Genomic DNA, 20,906 nt, shown 5'->3' on the forward strand with positions numbered 1-20,906 from the left:
ATGGTGATTGGCATATGCAGATGGATCAATATCTCAATTTCAATCCTCAAGTCCCCTCCTCCTCAAATACAATAATAAACCAAGCAACATCAGACTGACTTTTGACATCTCTTTGTTCCGATGATCACATGCAATTTGCACCGCCCGCACAGCAATCGCAACAGATCTCCGCATTAATGGACGAGTTCTTGCGCGAATGTTCTTAAGGCGCTCCATCCATCTCTTCCGTGTTATTAACTTGAAGGAGGATCCAAGTTTGAATTTTTTTATATTTTCTTCTGTACGTTGAATGTTGTATTATGCTTTAAGGCATTGTAATTTTTATTCTAATCATAGTTTTGTTATTTGTATTAATATATTGTAAACGCGTTTAACTATCAATTGTAATTGCTTTTATGTGAAGTTTTTGTGTATTGTAGTGTGTTGGACTCAATTTTAATGAATGTTATTATGACATTTGTGTATTATAGAGTGTTGGACTCAATTTTAATGAATGTTATTATAATTTTGAATTGATCTAAATAAGTAAAATGTTGGATTAAAACATAAAACAACACTACAGTTTCAAATAGTCGGTGTTGTTAAAATTTTCAAAAAAAAATAATATTTTGAACTCTTATATTGAGAGAAGATCTAGGCACTTGAATTTGAACAATGTAGTTTTATAGAATTTTTCTTATTTTATTTGAATTTAAAATGTGAGAATTTGAGTAACAATACAAAATAGGTGATAATATATAATAAATATTACAATATCATTAATATTTTGAATAAATATTTAGTGTTAAAACAAAACAAAAAAATTAAATTATTATTTTGAAAAATAAGTTAAATTTAACATCAAATAAAATTCTAAAATACTCACATTAACAATAACTAAAAAATAATCAAAATATGATATAAATAATTAATTATTTTCTGTAAACCACGTCACTAGTTTAAATAATTAACTACCCTATTAAATTTTAAAAGTTAGTGATATATGGTTTTCTATTTATATATTAGTATTTGATCAAATAAACCATGCAGATAGGGTACTCTTTCAAGAATAATTTATTAAATAAAAAAAAATTAAATAAAGATGTCCAACATATTCACAGTAATGCAGACACCAATAAATAAAAAATCTAAAGAAATAATTTTGGGTTTGCTTTGAAGAAGATTCATCTAACTATTGAGCTAGAAAGGTAAGATGGTAAAAAATTAATGAGATACAGGATTCTGTCTTTTTGAACACAATAACAATTTTTTAAATGACTCTGTCTTATTTATTATAAAACTTCTTGTTTCATATAATATTAAATTTTCAGTTCTAAAACTAAGACTAAAAAACTGTTTTATATCATTTGCTTGCTTGCTGCTCTCAATCAAAAGTAGTAGATGCAATAGAGAACTCTTAAAATTGTCCAGTAGCAAAAATGAAAAGAAAAAAAAAACAGCAAACTACTTCCAAATGAATAAATAATAGAATGGCACACAATATTTTTCCATAACAATGTTGTCACAAATACAAAAGAGAAGATAATTTTATAATATCTATCAGAGTTGTATTATTTTGATCTCTTAAACTCAAACCAAATCTCAAAGTGATTGAAAAGCAAGATATCATGTGTATGTTTCCCAACATATTCAAGTCCGAGACCACTTAGTCTCTTAGTACACTCATCTCCGCCAAATCTAGAACAAAATTTGATGTTATGCGACACAAATATTCTACCATCATTAGCTTTAACCATACCAGCTAACCTCTCTAATCCTACCCAAACAAGCTTATATGGCATATGAAGAAAAACAGCACTTGCATAAATCAATTCATATGCTGTTCCTGTTGGGGAAAACCCTGATAGAACCACAAAAAGAAAACAAAAGAATGAACACTAACAGAATTTGATAACGAAGTTCGGCCAAAATGTTGCCTACGTCTCCGAGCACTAAGTCTATCAATTAATAAGGAAGAAGAGATACAAATTTGGGTGCCATAAACCAAAGAGGGGAGAGTTTCTTTTATACACTAAGAAACTTCCCCAACTCCCATCATCTTCCGATGTGGGATTTATGCTAATTGTGAATATAGTTTCTTTTATATACTAAGAAACTTCTTTCACTCCCATTATCTTCCGATGTGGGATTCTAATTGTGCCAAAAACAACAAATCTCCACCTTGGCACAATATCCAAATACTAATTCTTCAATATTAAAAATAGTCCTTCAGTGCTTCCAATTGGCGCTCTTCAGCGCCGACTCAAACGCGAAAGATGTTTACCAAATCTAAACAATTTGATTTGGTTTTCCCCATGTCTTTCATCTCGAACTCTTTACCCAATTGAACCTTCAACTTGTCAACTTCATATTGGCTCTTTGATGCTATCAACATACCATCAACGTACAAGAGTAGATAGATGTAAGACTCATCTTGCAATTTGCGCAAATACACACATGAACTGAATATGCTTCTTGTGTACTTGTGCTCTATCATAAACTTGTTAAGTTGCTTGTACCATTGTCTCGACGATTGCTTCAACCTGTACAATGATCTATTCAACTTACAAACCCAATTTTCTTTATCAGCAACATTGAATCCATCTGGTTGATAAATGTAGATTTCCTCGTTCAAATGACCGTGTATGTCTGCGGTCTTCACATCTGGTTGAGCTAGCTCCAAATTCATCTGCGCTACCAAGGCCAACAAAATTCTAATGGAAGAGTGTTTAACAACAGGAGAAAGTATCTCATTATAATCACCTCCTTCCTTTTGAGCGTAGTCTTTAACTACCAATTTTTCCTTGTAGCGAACATCAAATTTTTCAGGAAATCCTTCTTTCTTAGCAAAGATCCATTTACAACCAATATCCTTCTTCTCTTTTCGTAGATGCCTCAACTTGTATGTCTCATTCTTTTGAATAGATTGCATTTCATCTTCCATAACACCTCTCCTTTTTCCATTTTCAGTACTTCGACTGACATCTGAAAAAGTGGATGGAACATCATCTACGACTAGAAGTGCATAGGCCGCCATGTCAACAAACCGACCTGGTTTTTGAATAACTCGTCTTGGCCTATTCACAGAAATTGATTCACTTTGTTCTGAAGGTTCTTGGGTCAGAACCTCTTCCTCATTTAACTCTTCGTCTGTCGTCGGAGAGTCACTTCTAGTTGGGCTTATCTTTATCTGCTCAAACTCCACCTGTTGCGGAGTACAATCAATCTTGTCTGATGTTACCTTATTCAACATTGAATAATCATCAAAAGTAACATCTTTTCTGATAATGGTTTTCTTTGTATCCAAACACCAGAGGCGATACTCTTTAACTCCCGTAGTAAATCCCATAAAAAGAGCCTTCTTTCCTCGTGGATCCAACTTTGATTCAACTACATGATAATATGCAGTAGAACCAAAAATATGTAAAGAATCATAATCAGTTACAGGTTTTCCAGACCATACCTCTAATGGAGTCTTGCCACCAAGTGCAGATGATGGTAGACGATTTACCAAATGTTGAGCGTATGACACAGCTTCTGCCCAAAATTTCCTGTCTAACCCAACATTAGACAACATACATCGAACTTTCTCCACCAATGTCCTATTCATACGTTCCGATACTCCATTCTGCTGTGGTGTTTTTCTGACTGTGAAGTGTCGAACTATGCCACACTCTTGGCATAACTTCTGGAATGGATCATTCTTGTATTCTCCACCGTTATCAGTTCGGAGAACTTTGATCTTTCTTCCTGTCTCGTCTTCAACTTGAGTTTTCCATTTAAGAAAAATCTCAAACACTTCATCTTTGTTCTTCATAGTAAACACCCAAACTATTCTAGAAAAATCATCAATAAAAGTAACAAAATAATGTCTAACTCTAAGAGAAGGAGTCTTGGCAGGTCCCTAGACATCTGAGTGCACATAATCCAAAATACCCTTGGTGTTATGAATAGCAGTGCCAAATTTTACTCGCTTTTGTTTTCCCAGAATACAATGTTCACAAAAATCTAACTTACAAACTTTTGTACCTTTCAATAATCCTTGCTTGACAAGAGTTTGCATAGATTTCTCATCAGCGTGCCCCAATCGCATATGCCATAGCTTTGTTGCCTCTAACTCCTTACTGCTCCCGGAAGTTGATACACATGATGTCCCATTAACTGTACTACCTTGATAGTAATACAAATTATTACTCTTCCTGATAGCTTTCAACATCACTAGCGCTCCAGATATTACCTTAAGAACTCCATTTTCCAATTTCACATGTAGGCCTTTCGACTCCAAGGCCCCCAAAGAAATGAGATTCTTTTTCATATTTGGTATGTACCGAACATCTCTAATAATTCTGGTGGATCCGTCATCATTCCTCAGCTTGATTGAACCTATCCCCTTTATTTTACATGTATTAGCATCTCCCATGTAAACAACTCCACCATCTAGCTCCTTAAAGTCAAAGAACCACTTTCGAACTGGTGTCATATGATAAGTGCAGGCTGAGTCCAATATCCACGCATCAGGATGTGATATTGTGTGTGACATCGATAAAGAGTATTCTGAATCTGCATCACCTTTGTTTTCTGCAACATTCGCATCTTCAGAATCTTTCTCTTTCATCTTCAACTTTGGGCAGTTAATCTTCCAATGTCCTTTCTCACGACAGAAAGCACATTCATCTTTGGCAACTCTACTTTCAGATCTTCTTCCTTTCCCTTTTGATTGGCTCTACTGACGGCCCCTGACCATCAATGCTTCATCTGCTGTATCTACTTTACTTTTCCTTTTATCTTGTTTTCTCAATTCATGACTATATAAAGCAGAACTTACAGCATCAAGAGAAACATTTCCCTTCCCATGAAGTAACATTGTTTCTAAGTGTTCAAATTCATCAGGAAGGGACGATAGCAACATCAAAGCAAAATCTTCATCCTCAAACCTAACGTCAAGGTTTAACAAATCCGCTACTAACTGATTAAACTTAGTTATATGCTCATTCATCGTAGTACCTGATTGGAATTCAAACCGGAACAGTCGTTTCTTCATAAGGAGCTTATTCTGACCACTCTTCTTCAGAAACTTGTCCTCCAATGCTTGCCACAGTTTCTGTGCAGAAGTTTCATTCTTCACAGCATACTTATGCTCTCTGGACAGGCACGACCGAATTGTTCCGCACGCCAACCGATTTATGATACTCCACTCTTTTTCTTCTATACCATCTGGCTTTCCGACCTCAATAGCAACATCTAGACCCTGCTGAAAAAGACAATCTAGAACCTCACCTTGCCACATGCCGAAATGCCCAGTTCCATCAAAGATCTCCACCGCAAACTTCAAATTCGACATCGGTGTCCTCGTCCAGGATGACGAAGGAGTTGACGCCCCTTTTGAAGACTCCACCATGCCAAGGACAAACATTCGGCTCTGATACCACTTGTTGGGGAAAACCCTGACAGAACCACAAAAAGAAGAAAACAAAAGAATGAACACTAACAGAATTTGATAACGGAGTTCGGCCAAAATGTTGCCTACGTCTCCGAGCACTAAGGCTATCAATTAATAAGGAAGAAGAGATACAAATTTGGGTGCCATAAACCAAAGAGGGGAGAGTTTCTTTTATACACTAAGAAACTTCCCCAACTCCCATCATCTTCCGATGTGGGATTTATGCTAATTGTGAATATAGTTTCTTTTATATACTAAGAAACTTCTTTCACTCCCATTATCTTTCGATGTGGGATTCTAATTGTGCCAAAAACAACAGTTCCAACTCCAAATTTACTGAAATCCATATCCTCTCCCTTGACAATTAGGGGTCGTTTCTTCAGTAAACCATGTGAAGGAAGTTCATACCTAAATGCAGCCATTAGAGAGAGTCCGTCTCGTTCTAAACAATGGAAGTGTTGCGCTTCTAGGTAGCTGATAAAATGCACGCCTACTCACTCGAAGTGTACCACATCCAATCTCAAGAACATGAGAATTTGGATTGAATCATCTAGGAATTCAAAAACATCACGTCCACCTGCCCATGGCTCACCATAGTTGCTATGATGCTCTTCTACAAGAAGCTCTCCTGGGCAAGGGAGAAGTGTGTGATTCTCAAATTGGTCTCCTCCTTCATAGTAGGATAAGCCTTTGAACCTGAATAGTAGGGGTTCAAGAATTAAAGTAGATCTATCTATCTATATATTTTGCATATATGGGTATTTTTATTCAATCAAATCTGATGTAATTGAGCCTGCGTAACTTACTAATTGCTTAATTGTTTTAGAGAAAGAGATGATTACACACTGATTGAGATGAAAGTAGGAAAAACATGAATACCGCAGCCACAGTCGCCGAAAGCACTAGGGCCGGCACCGTTACCACCACACATTTGGCCGCGGGGGCCGAGGATGACGATAAAGCCATGATTCTGCAACCTCAATGTTTTCCTTCTGCAACTATTATCTTCTTTTTAATATAGATTCAAATAACTAAAATAAAACTGATTTCTCAGATATTGTAACATTTAATGAGGTTATTTGAAAATTGATATCGAAGTGAGAATAGATTTGTGTGTGACCTTTAAACGTGTTTGAGGAACAATGGTCCATATATAAAGACTCAAAACCATACTTACAATAAAAGAAAAGAACTACATGAAATGAAAATAACACATAATAATTAACTTAGAATTGCTTTTTAATTTTTAAAAAGTAGTCAAATACCAGAAAAATATTATGTCATTCCCTGTGTATTCCAGATCTGGAGTCAAACAACTTGAAATTAGTATGTAGAAAAATCTACAGCTTTCCCATTAGGTAGAATCAATAGTTCATTTTAATACATGCAAGTTATAGGGTAAATGTGAGAAAACTTTAGACATTACCATTTATTTGTTTCAATTGTATAAACACAACAATCTTGATTCATTATACAGCGAAAGAGATGATTGTGGAAAATGATTGAATGTCTCAGAAACACACAACGCTTGTAAGGCTGACGTGGCTTAAACACAGTTGCATTGGGAGACCTAAACTTTTTTCCAGTAATCATCAGAAGGAGAACCACATAGTTTGTATATCCTGTGTAATTGTTCTATCTTGGAGACATAAAGGAGTAATTGTTAACAGAAAATAGAGATATGTATAACAAACATAAGGGAAACAGTAAATGAAGAAACATAGGCCAATCCAAAAAAAAGAGTGATCAACTTTTTGCTTCAACAAGGAGCAATTTCAAAAGACCTTTTTTTAATTTTAAGGATGCTACCGTTCCATTTCATTGATCCACATTTTTGAAAAGGTTACAAAAAAAAAGACCCTTTTGTTATTGACGTATAAAATTAATGATACAGTAAAAAAAACATTACATAATCATCAATTAAGCAATAACCCTTGATTAGAATAATCAGTTGAGAATAAAATCTCATCAAATGAGCAGGTAAAGTGTTGACAAAAACTGAAGTAGCTTTTCCAATTGGGGATGAATTAAAAGGATTTCACATTTCAGAAACAAGAAAACAATACTCAAGCAAGCAAGCAGCCAACAACAAGTAGAATTTATAGATAGTTACTACCTCTGTATATTGTCACAGCCCAATCTTCCTGGCCCAGGAAGAGGAGGCTTAAGAAGAATGTCATGGCCCAATCCTCCTGGCCCAAGAAGAGGTGGAGGCTTGAGCCCTCTTAAGCCCAACCCAAGAAAGATTCTAGATTGAAAGGAAGCTGGAAGGAAGGTCTTTGATTAGCGCACCTAATTGAGAGTTAAAAGGAATTCCTTGATTAGTGCATCACTAATTGACATATAAAAGGAATGTTCTTAATTAGGAATGTTATTGATTGATAATTATAAGGAATCCCTTAATTAGTGCACAATCAATGTAACAGCTAGAATTAGTCCTATAAATACTTGTGAAGTACTACATTGTAAATCACCAAATATTCTAGTAATATAATACTATTCTTTTTAAGAGTTACTCTCTCTCTAAAATTCTTGTGTCAATTCTATTAAACGCCGAGTGTTGCGTTGAGTAAGGCTGACTAGTTATTCAATCTTACGAAGATCATAACTAGTGCTGCACGGATCGTTGGTGAAAAGACCAAGCCCGTGACAATTGATATCAGAGCTGAAATGACGAAGAGATCGGAAGAAAATTCAAAGGTCGTGGACGAAGTAGAGAATCTTCCCCACGGGACCGGAGAAGATGGTAGGTACTCTCGCAAAGTTCAGACGGGAGGAACCAAAACTACCAAAGAAAGATAAAGATAAAGATAAAGAGATGTTATCGTTGACATTATCGCCAGGTTGGAGAAGGTAGAACTCACCGTGGCGTACAGACAAGATAATGACGGGGACCTAGAGGAACGCATTGCCGAGCTTGAGAAGGAGAGAGACGAGCTCCGAGGAGGAATGCAAGGTTCCCTAAATGAAGGCTTGTCCAAATGTCAAGAGCAAGCTCAGATCGTGGAGCAGACCCTCCTTGGTGAAATCAGGACCTTGACTGAGAAACTCAAGGTAATGACTTCTAAGATACTGAAGAGGATGTGGCGTTACTCAAGAAGGCGGTTGCGCAAGAGTGCGGACGCGCGTCTGTAGGAGTCCCCAATCCGATAAGGATAGACATTCCAAGGCCTAAAGCATATTTAGGCAAGAGGAATGCGAAAGAGATCGACAACTTCTTATGGAGTCTAGACCAGTATTTCAAAGCACTCGGCCTAGTAGAAGAGGCGAGGAAGATAGATACTGCCACGCCATACCTGGAAGACACCGCAATGTTGTGGTGGAGGCGAAGGAGTAGCGACATTGAAAAAGGTACGTATTCTATCAATACCTGGGGTGAATTCAAGGAGGAACTCAAGAGACAGTTCTATCCTGAAAACGCTATTCGAGAAGCAAGGGCCAAGTTGCGGCGGCTCTCACAAAGAGGGAGTATCAAGGAGTATGTCAAGGAGTTCATCGCTACTCTCCTTGAGATCCCTAACTACTCAGACGACGAAGCCTTGTTTTCCTTCACTGATGGTCTACAAATGTGGGCGAAGTTGGAATTGGAACGACATAATGTCCAAGATCTAAGCTCCGTAATTGCCGTGGCTGAATCTCTTGTCGAGATGAGAAGGCAAGAGAAACCAAAGTCGACCTATGAGAGGAATGACAATGGGGAAAATGGTGGAGACCATCTCCATAACAATGAAGACCCAATTAAGTTTATCAAATCCAATGGTAAAGGAGATCGGGACGAGAAACCTCGGATAAAGTGTTTCTTTTGTGAAGGGCCGCACAAAGCAAGAGAGTGCCAAATGAAGAACAAACTATCAGCATTGATGGAGGAGCAAGAACGCTTTCACGATGAAGCTCGATTGGGGTCGTTAAACCTACTTAGTGCCGTTACAGCAAAGTTTGATAAGTCAAAGTCCGCGAAGAAAGGACGACTATTTGTGGAAACTAGAGTAAGAAACCACATGGTTAAAGCTTTGTTGGATACGGGAGCCAACAACAATTTTCTAGAGGTAAAGGAGGCGAGAAGACTGGGGATTAAGTACACTAAAGAGAAAGGGTGGCTTAAATCAGTCAACTCGGCACTAAGTGCGACTTATGGAGTTGCTCGTAATGTAAAGATCAACTTGGGGGAGTGGACCGGCCTTCTGGATTTTTCTATTATCGACATGGATGACTACAAAATGGTTCTCGGCATAGAGTTCCTAGACAAGGTAAATGTCATCCTACTCCCTTCTTCCAATATGATGTACATTCTAGAGCAAGGTAATACTCGCACAATACCTTTAACAAGAGAGGGCAAGAGAGAAACTAGGCACCTATCTGCCATGCAACTCTCAAAAGGTGCGGAGGACATCTATCATCATCTTTTGTCACTGTGAAAGAAGATGAGAAAATTGCGTCTAAAGAGAAGATACATCCAGAAGTTACAACTATCCTAGAGAAAGGTCATGATGTAATACCCTCTCGATTATCAGAGAAATCCCACCATAAGAGAGAGGTGGATCACAGAGAAGAGTTAGTCAAACGTACTAAATCATCGGCGACGGTTCTTTATCGCATTAAACCTCCCAAATTGGAGGAATTGAAGAGGCAACCAGAGGAGTTTCCATTCAAGAAAGAGAAGTGCGAAATAGCCAAGACCGCCAAAAGAATGAAGAAATGGGAGAAAAAGAAGAGAAAACACTTGGAGTTCGGAGGAAACCGAGTGATAGTAAAACTTCTCCTCCATCAAGAGAGACAATTTTCCAAAATTCATAAGGGGCTTGTGAGGCAATACGAAGGCCCTTTCTTAGAGAAGAAACGGGTTAGAAAGACAGCACGTCACTCAAAACTTGTATCTCATGTGGAGACATCATCCGAGTGACGTGCTGTCTTTCTAACCCGTTTAGTGGGGGAGAATGTCACAGCCCAATCTTCCTGGCATAGGAAGAGAAGGCTTAAGGAGAATGTCATGGCCCAATCCTCCTGGCCCAAGAAGAGGAGGAGGCTTGAGCCCTCTTAAGCCCAACCCAAGGAAGATTCTAGACTGGAAGGAAGCTGGAAGGAAGGTCCTTGATTAGCGCACCTAATTGAGAGTTAAAAGGAATTCCTTGATTAGTGCATCACTAATTGACATATAAAAGGAATGTTCTTAATTAGGAATGTCCTTGATTGATAATTATAAGGAATCCCTAAATTAGTGCACAATCAATGTAACAGCTAGAATTAGTCCTATAAATACCTGTGAAGTACTACATTGTAAATCACCAAGTATTCGAGTAATATAATACTATTCTTTTTAAGTATTACTCTCTCTCTAAAATTCATGTGTCAATTCTATTAAACGCCGAGTGTTGCGTTGAGTAAGACTAACTAGTTATTCAATCTTACAAAGATCATAAATAGTGCCGCACAGATCGTTGGTGAAAAGACCAAGCCTGTGACAATATATGTCCAGGCATAATAAATAGGTTAATTTCCCAGGTAAAATACAACCACCAGCTAGCACTCCACAAGTCTGTCTATGCCTACACCATCCATAATCAGTGGCTCCAAGAAGCTAGCAACTCTGGAGCTCGATACCACAATGTAACCAGACGACTTGTCATGGGGTTGTTGTGGTTGGGGTCTACACTACAATAGTTGCCAACCCAAAATCGGGTATTCTAAGAATACCATCATCATCAATAATAATAAGTAAATTTGATCCTTTAATGTCTGGATGAAGCACGCGATGGCTGTGACAATGCTCAAGTCCAGACAGACAACACTTGCTTCAGGTAACATTTCACCTGTTGTGACATGAAATAGTCAGTCAGTCATGTCAATCAATAAGGAAGACCAAATTTTGCATTGTATATATATATTGTATATATTACAATGGAAGATAATAATAACTTAAAATTTTAAAACAGTAAACCTGATGTCTAGGCTGGCAGCAAGACCAGCTAGCCAAATCATGCTCCATATATATATATTCGAATACCAAGTATAAACCAGAAGAGGACATTCTCGATCGACTCGTAATAACTAAACCCTCCAACTTTATTACATTTGGATGATCCAGTGTCCGTAAAATGATAATCTCCCTACACACACATGAATCAGTGTCCGTAAAATGATAATCTCCCTACACACACATGAATCTGACGCTTTCAGGTTCAAAATTAGGTCTCTTCTCTTCTCTTCTCTCCTCTCCTCTCCTCTCCTCTCCTCTCCTCTCCTCTCCCCTCCTCTCCTCTCCCCTCCTCTCCCCTCCTCTCCTCTCCCCGGCGCTCCTCTCCCCTCCTCTCCTCTCCCCTCCTCTCCTCTCCTCTCCTCTCCTCTCCTCTCCTCTCCTCTCCTCTCCTCTCCTCTCCTCTCCTCTCCTCTCCTCTCCTCTCCTCTCCTCTCCTCTCCTCTCCTCTTCTCTTCTCTTCTCTTCTCTTCTCTTCTCTTCTCTTCTCTTCTCTTCTCTTCTCCTCTCCTCTCCTCTCCTGTGATCACCATCATACTCCTCCTCTCCTCATGGACAACATTATTTAATTCTATAGTAAATAATATAATCTATATATATAATAATGCTTAATTTTTAAAGTGTCCGGATTGGTGAGTCGAGAGCTGTGATTAATTTGGATATATGTGAAAGTAAATGGATATTTGGGTCGGATTGTGGGTTGACCCACCCATAAACTTAAAACGGTTAAAAATAAAATTAAAAATGTTATAGGTATGGTTCGTACTTACAACCTAACAAAACAAGTATAACCTCTTAACCAACTAGGGTAATAACACTTTATATTTTAAATTCAACCCAAAATTTGATAAACGCGTGACATTTTAACAATATAAGTTCAACTTTTTAACTAACTAATCTATATATATATAATGATGCTTAATTTTTAAAGTGTCCGGATTGCCGGATCGAGAGCTGTGGTTAATTTGAATATATGTGAGAGTAAATGGATAATTTGGATATATGTGAGAGTAAATGGATAATTGGGTCGGAATGTGGGTTAACCCCATAAACTTAAAACGGTTAAAAATAAAATTAAAAATGTTATAAGTATGGTTTGAACTTGCAACCTATCAAAACAAGTACAACATTTTAACCAACTAGACTATAATAACACTTTATATTTTAAATTCAACCTAAAATTTGATAAACCCGTGACATTTTAACAATATAAGTTTAACTTTTTAACTAACTAATCTATATACATATAATGCTTAATTTTTAATGTGTCCGGATTGTCGGGTCGAGAGCTGTAGTTAATTTGGATATATGTAAGAGTATATGGATACTTGGGTTGACCCGCCCATAAAATTTTTACCGTAATATTTTTTTCACGGTTTTTTATATTATTACTCGTGCAAATGCACGGGATACATGCTAGTATATAATAAACTTAAATTAATTAATGTATGTTAAATCTTGTTTCATTTTAGGTTAACGGATATTATTAAGAAAAAAGAAGTAACTAATGGTGTTTTGGAGCATTAAAAGTCTGTTGAATGACTGGCCTGTTTAAACCAACTCCAAACTGGTAAAGCTCGGTTTAACTTCAGTTTAAACAGATTAATGATTGTTTCGATAACGTTCAGTTGGTTTAGGCGTATTATTCGATAAATTCGAGTTACATGGCCACCCCTAGTGGAGTGGTAGTATGACAATTTCTTCATTGAATGACAAATTTATCAAATAGCATCATTATTATGATGATTACTAACTATACCATTGTCCAATGACAATAAATATGAATCTTGCTTGTATTTGGAGTATAAAGGAAGTCCAAGTGCTCTATCAGCAATTCTTCCATCATCATGGATTTTCTCAATTAAGCTATCAAGTGATGGAAAATTCGCCTGTCAATTCAAATCTTAATGTCAGTTAATCGGAGAAGAAGGAAACTGAATAACATTATCCGGGTACCTCTGGGCGTATATAGCCAACAATCACAAGTCTTAATTCCTCTCCATAAAAATCATCGTTGAATTCATGAAGCAACCATGGCTCCTAAAAGTTTTTATAACCACGATTCTATATATATATAATGATGCTTAATTTTTAAAGTGTCCGGATTGCCGGATTGAGAGCTGTGGTTAATTTGAATATATGTGAGAGTAAATGAATAATTTGGATATATGTGAGAGTAAATGGATAATTGGGTCGAATTGTGGGTTAACCCCATAAACTTAAAACGGTTAAAAATAAAATTAAAAATGTTATAAATATGGTTTGAACTTGCAACCTATCAAAACAAGTACAACATTTTAACCAACTAGACTATAATAACACTTTATATTTTAAATTCAACCTAAAATTTGATAAACCCGTGACATTTTAACAATATAAGTTCAACTTTTTAACTAACTAATCTATATATATATATAATGCTTAATTTTTAAAGTGTCCGGATTGTCGGGTCGAGAGCTGTAGTTAATTTGGATATATGTGAGAGTAAATGGATACTTGGGTTGACCCGCCCATAAAATTTTTACCGTAATATTTTTTTCACGGTTTTTTATATTATTACTCGTGCAAATGCACGGGATACATGATAGTATATAATAAACTTAAATTAATTAATGTATGTTAAATCTGGTTTCATTTTAGGTTAACGGATATTATTAAGAAAAAAGAAGTAACTAATGGTGTTTTGGAGCATTAAAAGTCTGTTGAATGACTGGCCTGTTTAAACCAACTCCAAACTGGTAAAGCTCGGTTTAACTTCAGTTTAAACAGATTAATGATTGTTTCGATAACGTTCAGTTGGTTTAGGCGTATTATTCGATAAATTCGAGTTACATGGCCACCCCTAGTGGAGTGGTGGTATGACAGTTTCTTCATTGAATGACAAATTTATCAAATAGCATCATTATTATGATGATTACTAACTATACCATTGTCCAATGACAATAAATATGAATCTTGCTTGTATTTGGAGTATAAAGGAAGTCCAAGTGCTCTATCAGCAATTCTTCCATCATCATGGATTTTCTCAATTAAGCTATCAAGTGATGGAAAATTCGCCTGTCAATTCAAATCTTAATGTCAGTTAATCGGAGAAGAAGGAAACTGAATAACATTATCCGGGTACCTCTGGGCGTATATAGCCAACAATCACAAGTCTTAATTCCTCTCCATAAAAATCATTGTTGAATTCATGAAGCAACCATGGCTCCTGAAAGTTTTTATAACCACGATTCTATATATATATAATGATGCTTAATTTTTAAAGTGTCCGGATTGCCGGATTGAGAGCTGTGGTTAATTTGAATATATGTGAGAGTAAATGGATAATTTGGATATATGTGAGAGTAAATGGATAATTGGGTCGAATTGTGGGTTAACCCCATAAACTTAAAACGGTTAAAAATAAAATTAAAAATGTTATAAGTATGGTTTGAACTTGCAACCTATCAAAACAAGTACAACATTTTAACCAACTAGACTATAATAACACTTTATATTTTAAATTCAACCTAAAATTTGATAAACCCGTGACATTTTAACAATATAAGTTCAACTTTTTAACTAACTAATCTATATATATATATAATGCTTAATTTTTAAAGTGTCCGGATTGTCGGGTCGAGAGCTGTAGTTAATTTGGATATATGTGAGAGTAAATGGATACTTGGGTTGACCCGCCCATAAAATTTTTACCGTAATATTTTTTTTACGGTTTTTTATATTATTACTCGTGCAAATGCACGGGATACATGCTAGTATATAATAAACTTAAATTAATTAATGTATGTTAAATCTGGTTTCATTTTAGGTTAACGGATATTATTAAGAAAAAAGAAGTAACTAATGGTGTTTTGGAGCATTAAAAGTCTGTTGAATGACTGGCCTGTTTAAACCAACTCCAAACTGGTACAGCTCGGTTTAACTTCAGTTTAAACAGATTAATGATTGTTTCGATAACGTTCAGTTGGTTTAGGCGTATTATTCGATAAATTCGAGTTACATGGCCACCCCTAGTGGAGTGGTGGTATGACAGTTTCTTCATTGAATGACAAATTTATCAAATAGCATCATTATTATGATGATTACTAACTATACCATTGTCCAATGACAATAAATATGAATCTTGCTTGTATTTGGAGTATAAAGGAAGTCCAAGTGCTCTATCAGCAATTCTTCCATCATCATGGATTTTCTCAATTAAGCTATCAAGTGATGGAAAATTCGTCTGTCAATTCAAATCTTAATGTCAGTTAATCGGAGAAGAAGGAAACTGAATAACATTATCCGGGTACCTCTGGGCGTATATAGCCAACAATCACAAGTCTTAATTCCTCTCCATAAAAATCATCGTTGAATTCATGAAGCAACCATGGCTCCTGAAAGTTTTTATAACCACGATTCTATATATATATAATGATGCTTAATTTTTAAAGTGTCCGGATTACCGGATCGAGAGCTGTGGTTAATTTGAATATATGTGAGAGTAAATGGATAATTTGGATATATGTGAGAGTAAATGGATAATTGGGTCGGATTGTGGGTTAACCCCATAAACTTAAAACGGTTAAAAATAAAATTAAAAATGTTATAAGTATGGTTTGAACTTGCAACCTATCAAAACAAGTACAACATTTTAACCAACTAGACTATAATAACACTTTATATTTTAAATTCAACCTAAAATTTGATAAACCCGTGACATTTTAACAATATAAGTTCAACTTTTTAATTAACTAATCTATATATATATAATGCTTAATTTTTAAAGTGTCCGGATTGTCGGGTCGAGAGCTGTAGTTAATTTGGATATATGTGAGAGTAAATGGATATTTGTAGTTAATTTGGATATATGTGAGAGTAAATGGATATTTGGGTTGACCCGCCTATAAAAATTTTACCGTAATATTTTTTTCACGGTTTTTTATATTATTACTCGTGCAAATGCACGGGATACATGCTAGTATATAATAAACTTAAATTAATTAATGTATGTTAAATCTGGTTTCATTTTAGGTTAACGGATATTATTAAGAAAAAAGAAGTAACTAATGGTATTTTGGAGCATTAAAAGTCTGTTGAATGACTGGCCTGTTTAAACCAACTCCAAACTGGTAAAGCTCGGTTTAACTTCAGTTTAAACAGATTAATGATTGTTTCGATAACGTTCAGTTGGTTTAGGCGTATTATTCGATAAATTCGAGTTACATGGCCACCCCTAGTGGAGTGGTGGTATGACAGTTTCTTCATTGAATGAAGAATTTATCAAATAATGATGATTACTAACTATACCATTATACCATTGTCCAATGACAATAAATATGAATCTTTCTTGCTTGTATTTTGAGTATAAAGGAAGTCCAAGTGCTCTATCAGCAATTCTTCCATCATCATGGATTTTCTCAATTAAGCTATCAAGTGATGGAAAATTCGCCTGTCAATTCAAATCTTAATGTCAGTTAATAGGAGAAGAAGGAAACTGAATAACATTATTCGGGTACCTCTGGGCGTATATAGCCAACAATCACAAGTCTTAATTCCTCGCCATAAAAATCATCGTTGAATTCATGAAGCAACCATGGCTCCTGAAAGTTTTTATAACCACGATTCATTCCACAGTATAAGGAAAACGTTTATAACCATTTGAAGACACTTACTTTATATGGATTTAGATGAGAAACAGTCAATAAGTTTTGTTTCAGATACTCAACATAAAAAATTCAAATAAATTTACTGATGGTTTCATCGAGACTCAAAAAAGTGTTTCCAAATATGTTTTCAAGATGAATATAGACTCAATATAGTATTTTTCAGCATTGTTAAAATATGGTTTCCATCCGATACTCATCACCATCTTGTAAATTCCTCGTCCTGACAATCCAGCCCAACCAAAATATACACCCGAAGGATGTTCTGACAGCGTATCAGAGAAGCCCTCGGCTGACAAATTAGCTGAAAGATGTATAAAGTTTCAGTTAAATAAGGAAAATAATTTTATAAAATTAATTTCAATAAACTTAACCGGACCTGTAGGAATTCCAAGAACCTTTGAACCATGACCATATCCTTTAATAACAGGACCTCTTATATGCCAAGGTTCTAAAGGCAGAGTTCCTTCAACCCATATAATGATACTTAAATGTAGTGTTATATGATTAAGGGAAGCTGATAAAGATATGATCATGATGAATAAATAGAAGAAGACTTTACAATCATCGAAAGGAGGCAGGCCCCATTTTTCTGGACGCAAGTCGAGAAGGGAATTAATCAATTCATCTGCTGCAGTGAAAAGATCAATGGGTCTGTTTTGGAAGAGATGGAACAACAACCACTTCCATTCCAGCAGACTTACCAGCAATTACGCCTGGTCTACACTAGTAGTTGCTGTAGAATGAACATTACAAAAATGTAATTGGCAGGAGGAAGATTCATACCTTTATAAGATGAACTTTGTGGTTGAACTGTCAATTTCCACCAGTTGAGACTTGAGAGTGACATAATAGATATACTGATGTTGACCTGACTCAAATAACAGAATAGATAAGACTATTGAATCCAAATCGTAACAGATATTGAAGAACTGGCTCTCATAACCTAAATGTGAGAATCAAGATATGCAACAAGGAAGAATATAACCTAATTGTGATGAACACAGTAATTATTACTCTAAGCTCTTTAACTGCAATGTGCTTGTAATTAAAACTAAAGAGAATTGGTTTTGGTTTTGCAGAGGCTGCTCAAGAGTGTAAAAAGGTACTGGATGGTGTAGAGAAGATATTTAGTAATGGAATAGCTGAAGTAATGGTAGATACTAGGTTGCAAGAAACAGTTAGTCGAGCTGTAGAGCTTCTTCCAGAGCTATGGAGACAGATTGGTTGCTTTCAAGGAACATTGGCAGCTTATAGATCTGCTCTTCTTACTCAATGGAACCTAGACAATGACTGTTGTGCAAGAATTCAGAAATCGTTTGCAGTTTTTTTACTATATATATAGTGGAATGGATGTGACACCACCACCGAGTTTGAGTGTTCCAATTGAAGGTCAGTCAGTATGTTCCTAAAAACAATCTAGAAGAGGCTATTATACTTGTGCTAATGATTGTGATGAAGAAAGTTTCGCAAGGGAAGGTTAAATGGGATATTCCATCAGTTCTAGAACATCTTACTCTATCTAGCTCTATCTTTATGCGGACAGACTTGTGTTTTAGCAAAACTATTAGAGGAGGTTATGCCAGGAATCTTACCTCGAAATGATCGTTGGAAAGCGATGGCGCTCTGTTACAGTGGAGGAGGAGATAAGGTTGCGTTGAATTGGAAAATGAGAAACCAGATAGATGATTTCACCTCTCTATTACTGGCCGCCAAGATTTGCAGCGAGGATCAGTGTGTGGCGGCTGAAGGCGTTCAATATGCTCGGAGTGCGATAACAAATGCTTACGGGATAAATAAACATATGCAGCATGGTGTTTGTCTTCGGTTATTGTGGCTTTGTTACGGAGAACAAGCCAAGGTTTCATCGTCGGATTACGAGAGATCTCGTCTTCAATCGGAGGCGTTGAAATCTCTGGATAGCGCCATCAGTATGGAACGGAATAACTCGGATCTGATATTTGAATTGGGAATTCAATCAATATGCCAAGCATAGAAATCTGGATGCTGCTATGCTATGATCTACGCGAACAAGTATATTGATGTTACAGGCGGTGCTTTATTGAGAGGATGGAGATTGCTTGCACTAGTTAGATATAATAAAACGCGTACGCGTATGGTGTGGCGTGGTGATTAAGCAAGCGCAAGTGGGAAATAATAATTAATTGGGCTGGGCTAATTATTAGGTTATTGAGTTGTTTAGGTTAGTTTAAGTTTAAATATAAATAAACAAACAAACAAACGGTAATAAGAAAAGATATAGTTCCTCTACTCTACTCTACTCTACTCTACTCTCTACGTACAGGAAAGAAGGAAGGAAGGATCGATCGATCGGAAATGGTGAAATCTTGTTCGTCTACTACGTTGAATAACATTAAGAAAAAAACTTCGGAATTATCTACGCTGTGTAGCGTTGATGTGTGCATCTTATCTTTCTCGGCCGACGGAAGAGAAGTGGAGACTTGGCCGGAAAATCCTAACCAACTCAAACCCATTCTCAGGCGATACAAGGAACACCGATCCTCCAAATTACTTAATAGTAGTAATAATAAGAGCGGAGTCGGAGGAACAACCGATCAATTTCGACGACGAACAAGTCCCCGGCCCCCCTGTTCTTGGAATAGAGATTCTATTTTATCGTTGGTTAATGGTTTGTCCTCAAATTCTTTAAAGATTTTCTCCGACCAAATCGCAGCAAAGCTTCACATCATCAATTCTAAAATGGAGTTCCTCAAATCGCAGCAGCAGCAAAGCTTCTCCAATCTTTATAATTCAGAAAATAATGCTGGTTATCAACTCTTTACTCCCGATCCGCAGCCGCCGGCGGCATCTCATTTTTATTCCGACGACATTTATTCTGATGAAATAATATCACTTATTGACGATCTACCCATCGTGTCAGAAACTATTTGCGTTCCTCCTGTTGTTTCTGATGATCTTCCGTCATTGCCATGGGCAGAGGACATTATTAATGGTGGTTGGCAGATGCAGATGGATCAACATCTCAATTTCAATCCTCAAGTCCCCTCCTCCTCAAATACAGCAGGGGACATTATTAATGGGGATTGGCAGATGCAGATGGATCAACATCTCAATTTCAATCCTCAAGTCCCCTCCTCCTCAAATACAATAATAAACCAAGCATCATCGGACTGGCTTTTGTCATCTCTTTGTTCCGATGATCACATGCAATTTGCACCGCCCGCGCAGCAATCGCAACAGCTCTCTGCATTAATGGACGAGTTCCTGCGCGAATGTTTTTAAGGCGCTCCATCCATCTCTTCCGTGTTATTAACTTGAAGGAGGATCCAAGTTTGAATTTTTTTTTTTTATTTTCTTCTGTACGTTGAATGTTGTATTATGCTTTAAGGCATTGTAATTTTTTCTTCTAATCATAGTTTTGTTATTTGTATTAATATGTTGTAAACACGTTTAACTAATCAATTGCTTTTATTTGAAGTTACTGTGTGTATTGTAGAGTGTTGGACTCAGTTTTAATGAATGTTACTATGATATTTGTGTATTGTAGAGTGTTTGACTCAATTTAATGAATGTTATTATAATTTCGAATTAATCTCACTACAGTTTCAAATAGTCGGTGTTGTTAAAATTTTTGCAAAAAATATTATTTTGAATTCTTATATTGAAAGAGATCTAGATACTTTGAATTTTAACAATGTAATTTTATAAAAAATTTCTTATTTTATTTGAATTTAAAATGTGAGAATTGGAGTAACAATACAAAATAGTTGATAATATATAAATATTACAATAATATTAATATTTTGAATAAATATTTAGTGTTAAAACAAAACAAAAAAAAAACTAAATTATTATTTTGTAAAATAAGTTAAATTTAACATCAAATAAA

At 36.0% G+C, this 20,906-nt stretch overlaps 1 protein-coding gene, 2 long non-coding RNA genes and 1 pseudogene across 3 annotated transcripts; 2 read left to right on the top strand and 2 right to left on the bottom strand.

Annotated features, from left to right (window-relative positions):
* Nucleotides 1-14,049: 14,049 nt before the first annotated feature.
* LOC124910405 lies at nucleotides 14,050-14,569 on the bottom strand. The gene is made up of 2 exons (XR_007096413.1): nucleotides 14,515-14,569; nucleotides 14,050-14,447 (listed from the first exon to the last, which is right to left on the bottom strand). It is a non-coding gene; the product is annotated as an uncharacterized LOC124910405 (long non-coding RNA).
* A 2,023-nt stretch (nucleotides 14,570-16,592) lies between these two features.
* Nucleotides 16,593-18,072, bottom strand: LOC124910404. The gene is made up of 3 exons (XR_007096412.1): nucleotides 17,415-18,072; nucleotides 16,889-17,339; nucleotides 16,593-16,821 (listed from the first exon to the last, which is right to left on the bottom strand). It is a non-coding gene; the product is annotated as an uncharacterized LOC124910404 (long non-coding RNA).
* A 14-nt stretch (nucleotides 18,073-18,086) lies between these two features.
* LOC124909684 lies at nucleotides 18,087-19,172 on the top strand (annotated as a pseudogene).
* Nucleotides 19,173-19,372: 200 nt separating this feature from the next.
* On the top strand, nucleotides 19,373-20,299 carry LOC124909685. Its single transcript, XM_047450339.1, has one exon. It carries the CDS (start codon nucleotides 19,373-19,375, stop codon nucleotides 20,297-20,299), a length of 927 nt encoding a protein of 308 aa, XP_047306295.1.
* The last annotated feature ends 607 nt before the right edge of the window (nucleotides 20,300-20,906 follow it).

Source organism: Impatiens glandulifera, chromosome 7 (assembly GCF_907164915.1).
Source record: "Impatiens glandulifera chromosome 7, dImpGla2.1, whole genome shotgun sequence".
NCBI lineage: Eukaryota > Viridiplantae > Streptophyta > Magnoliopsida > Ericales > Balsaminaceae > Impatiens > Impatiens glandulifera.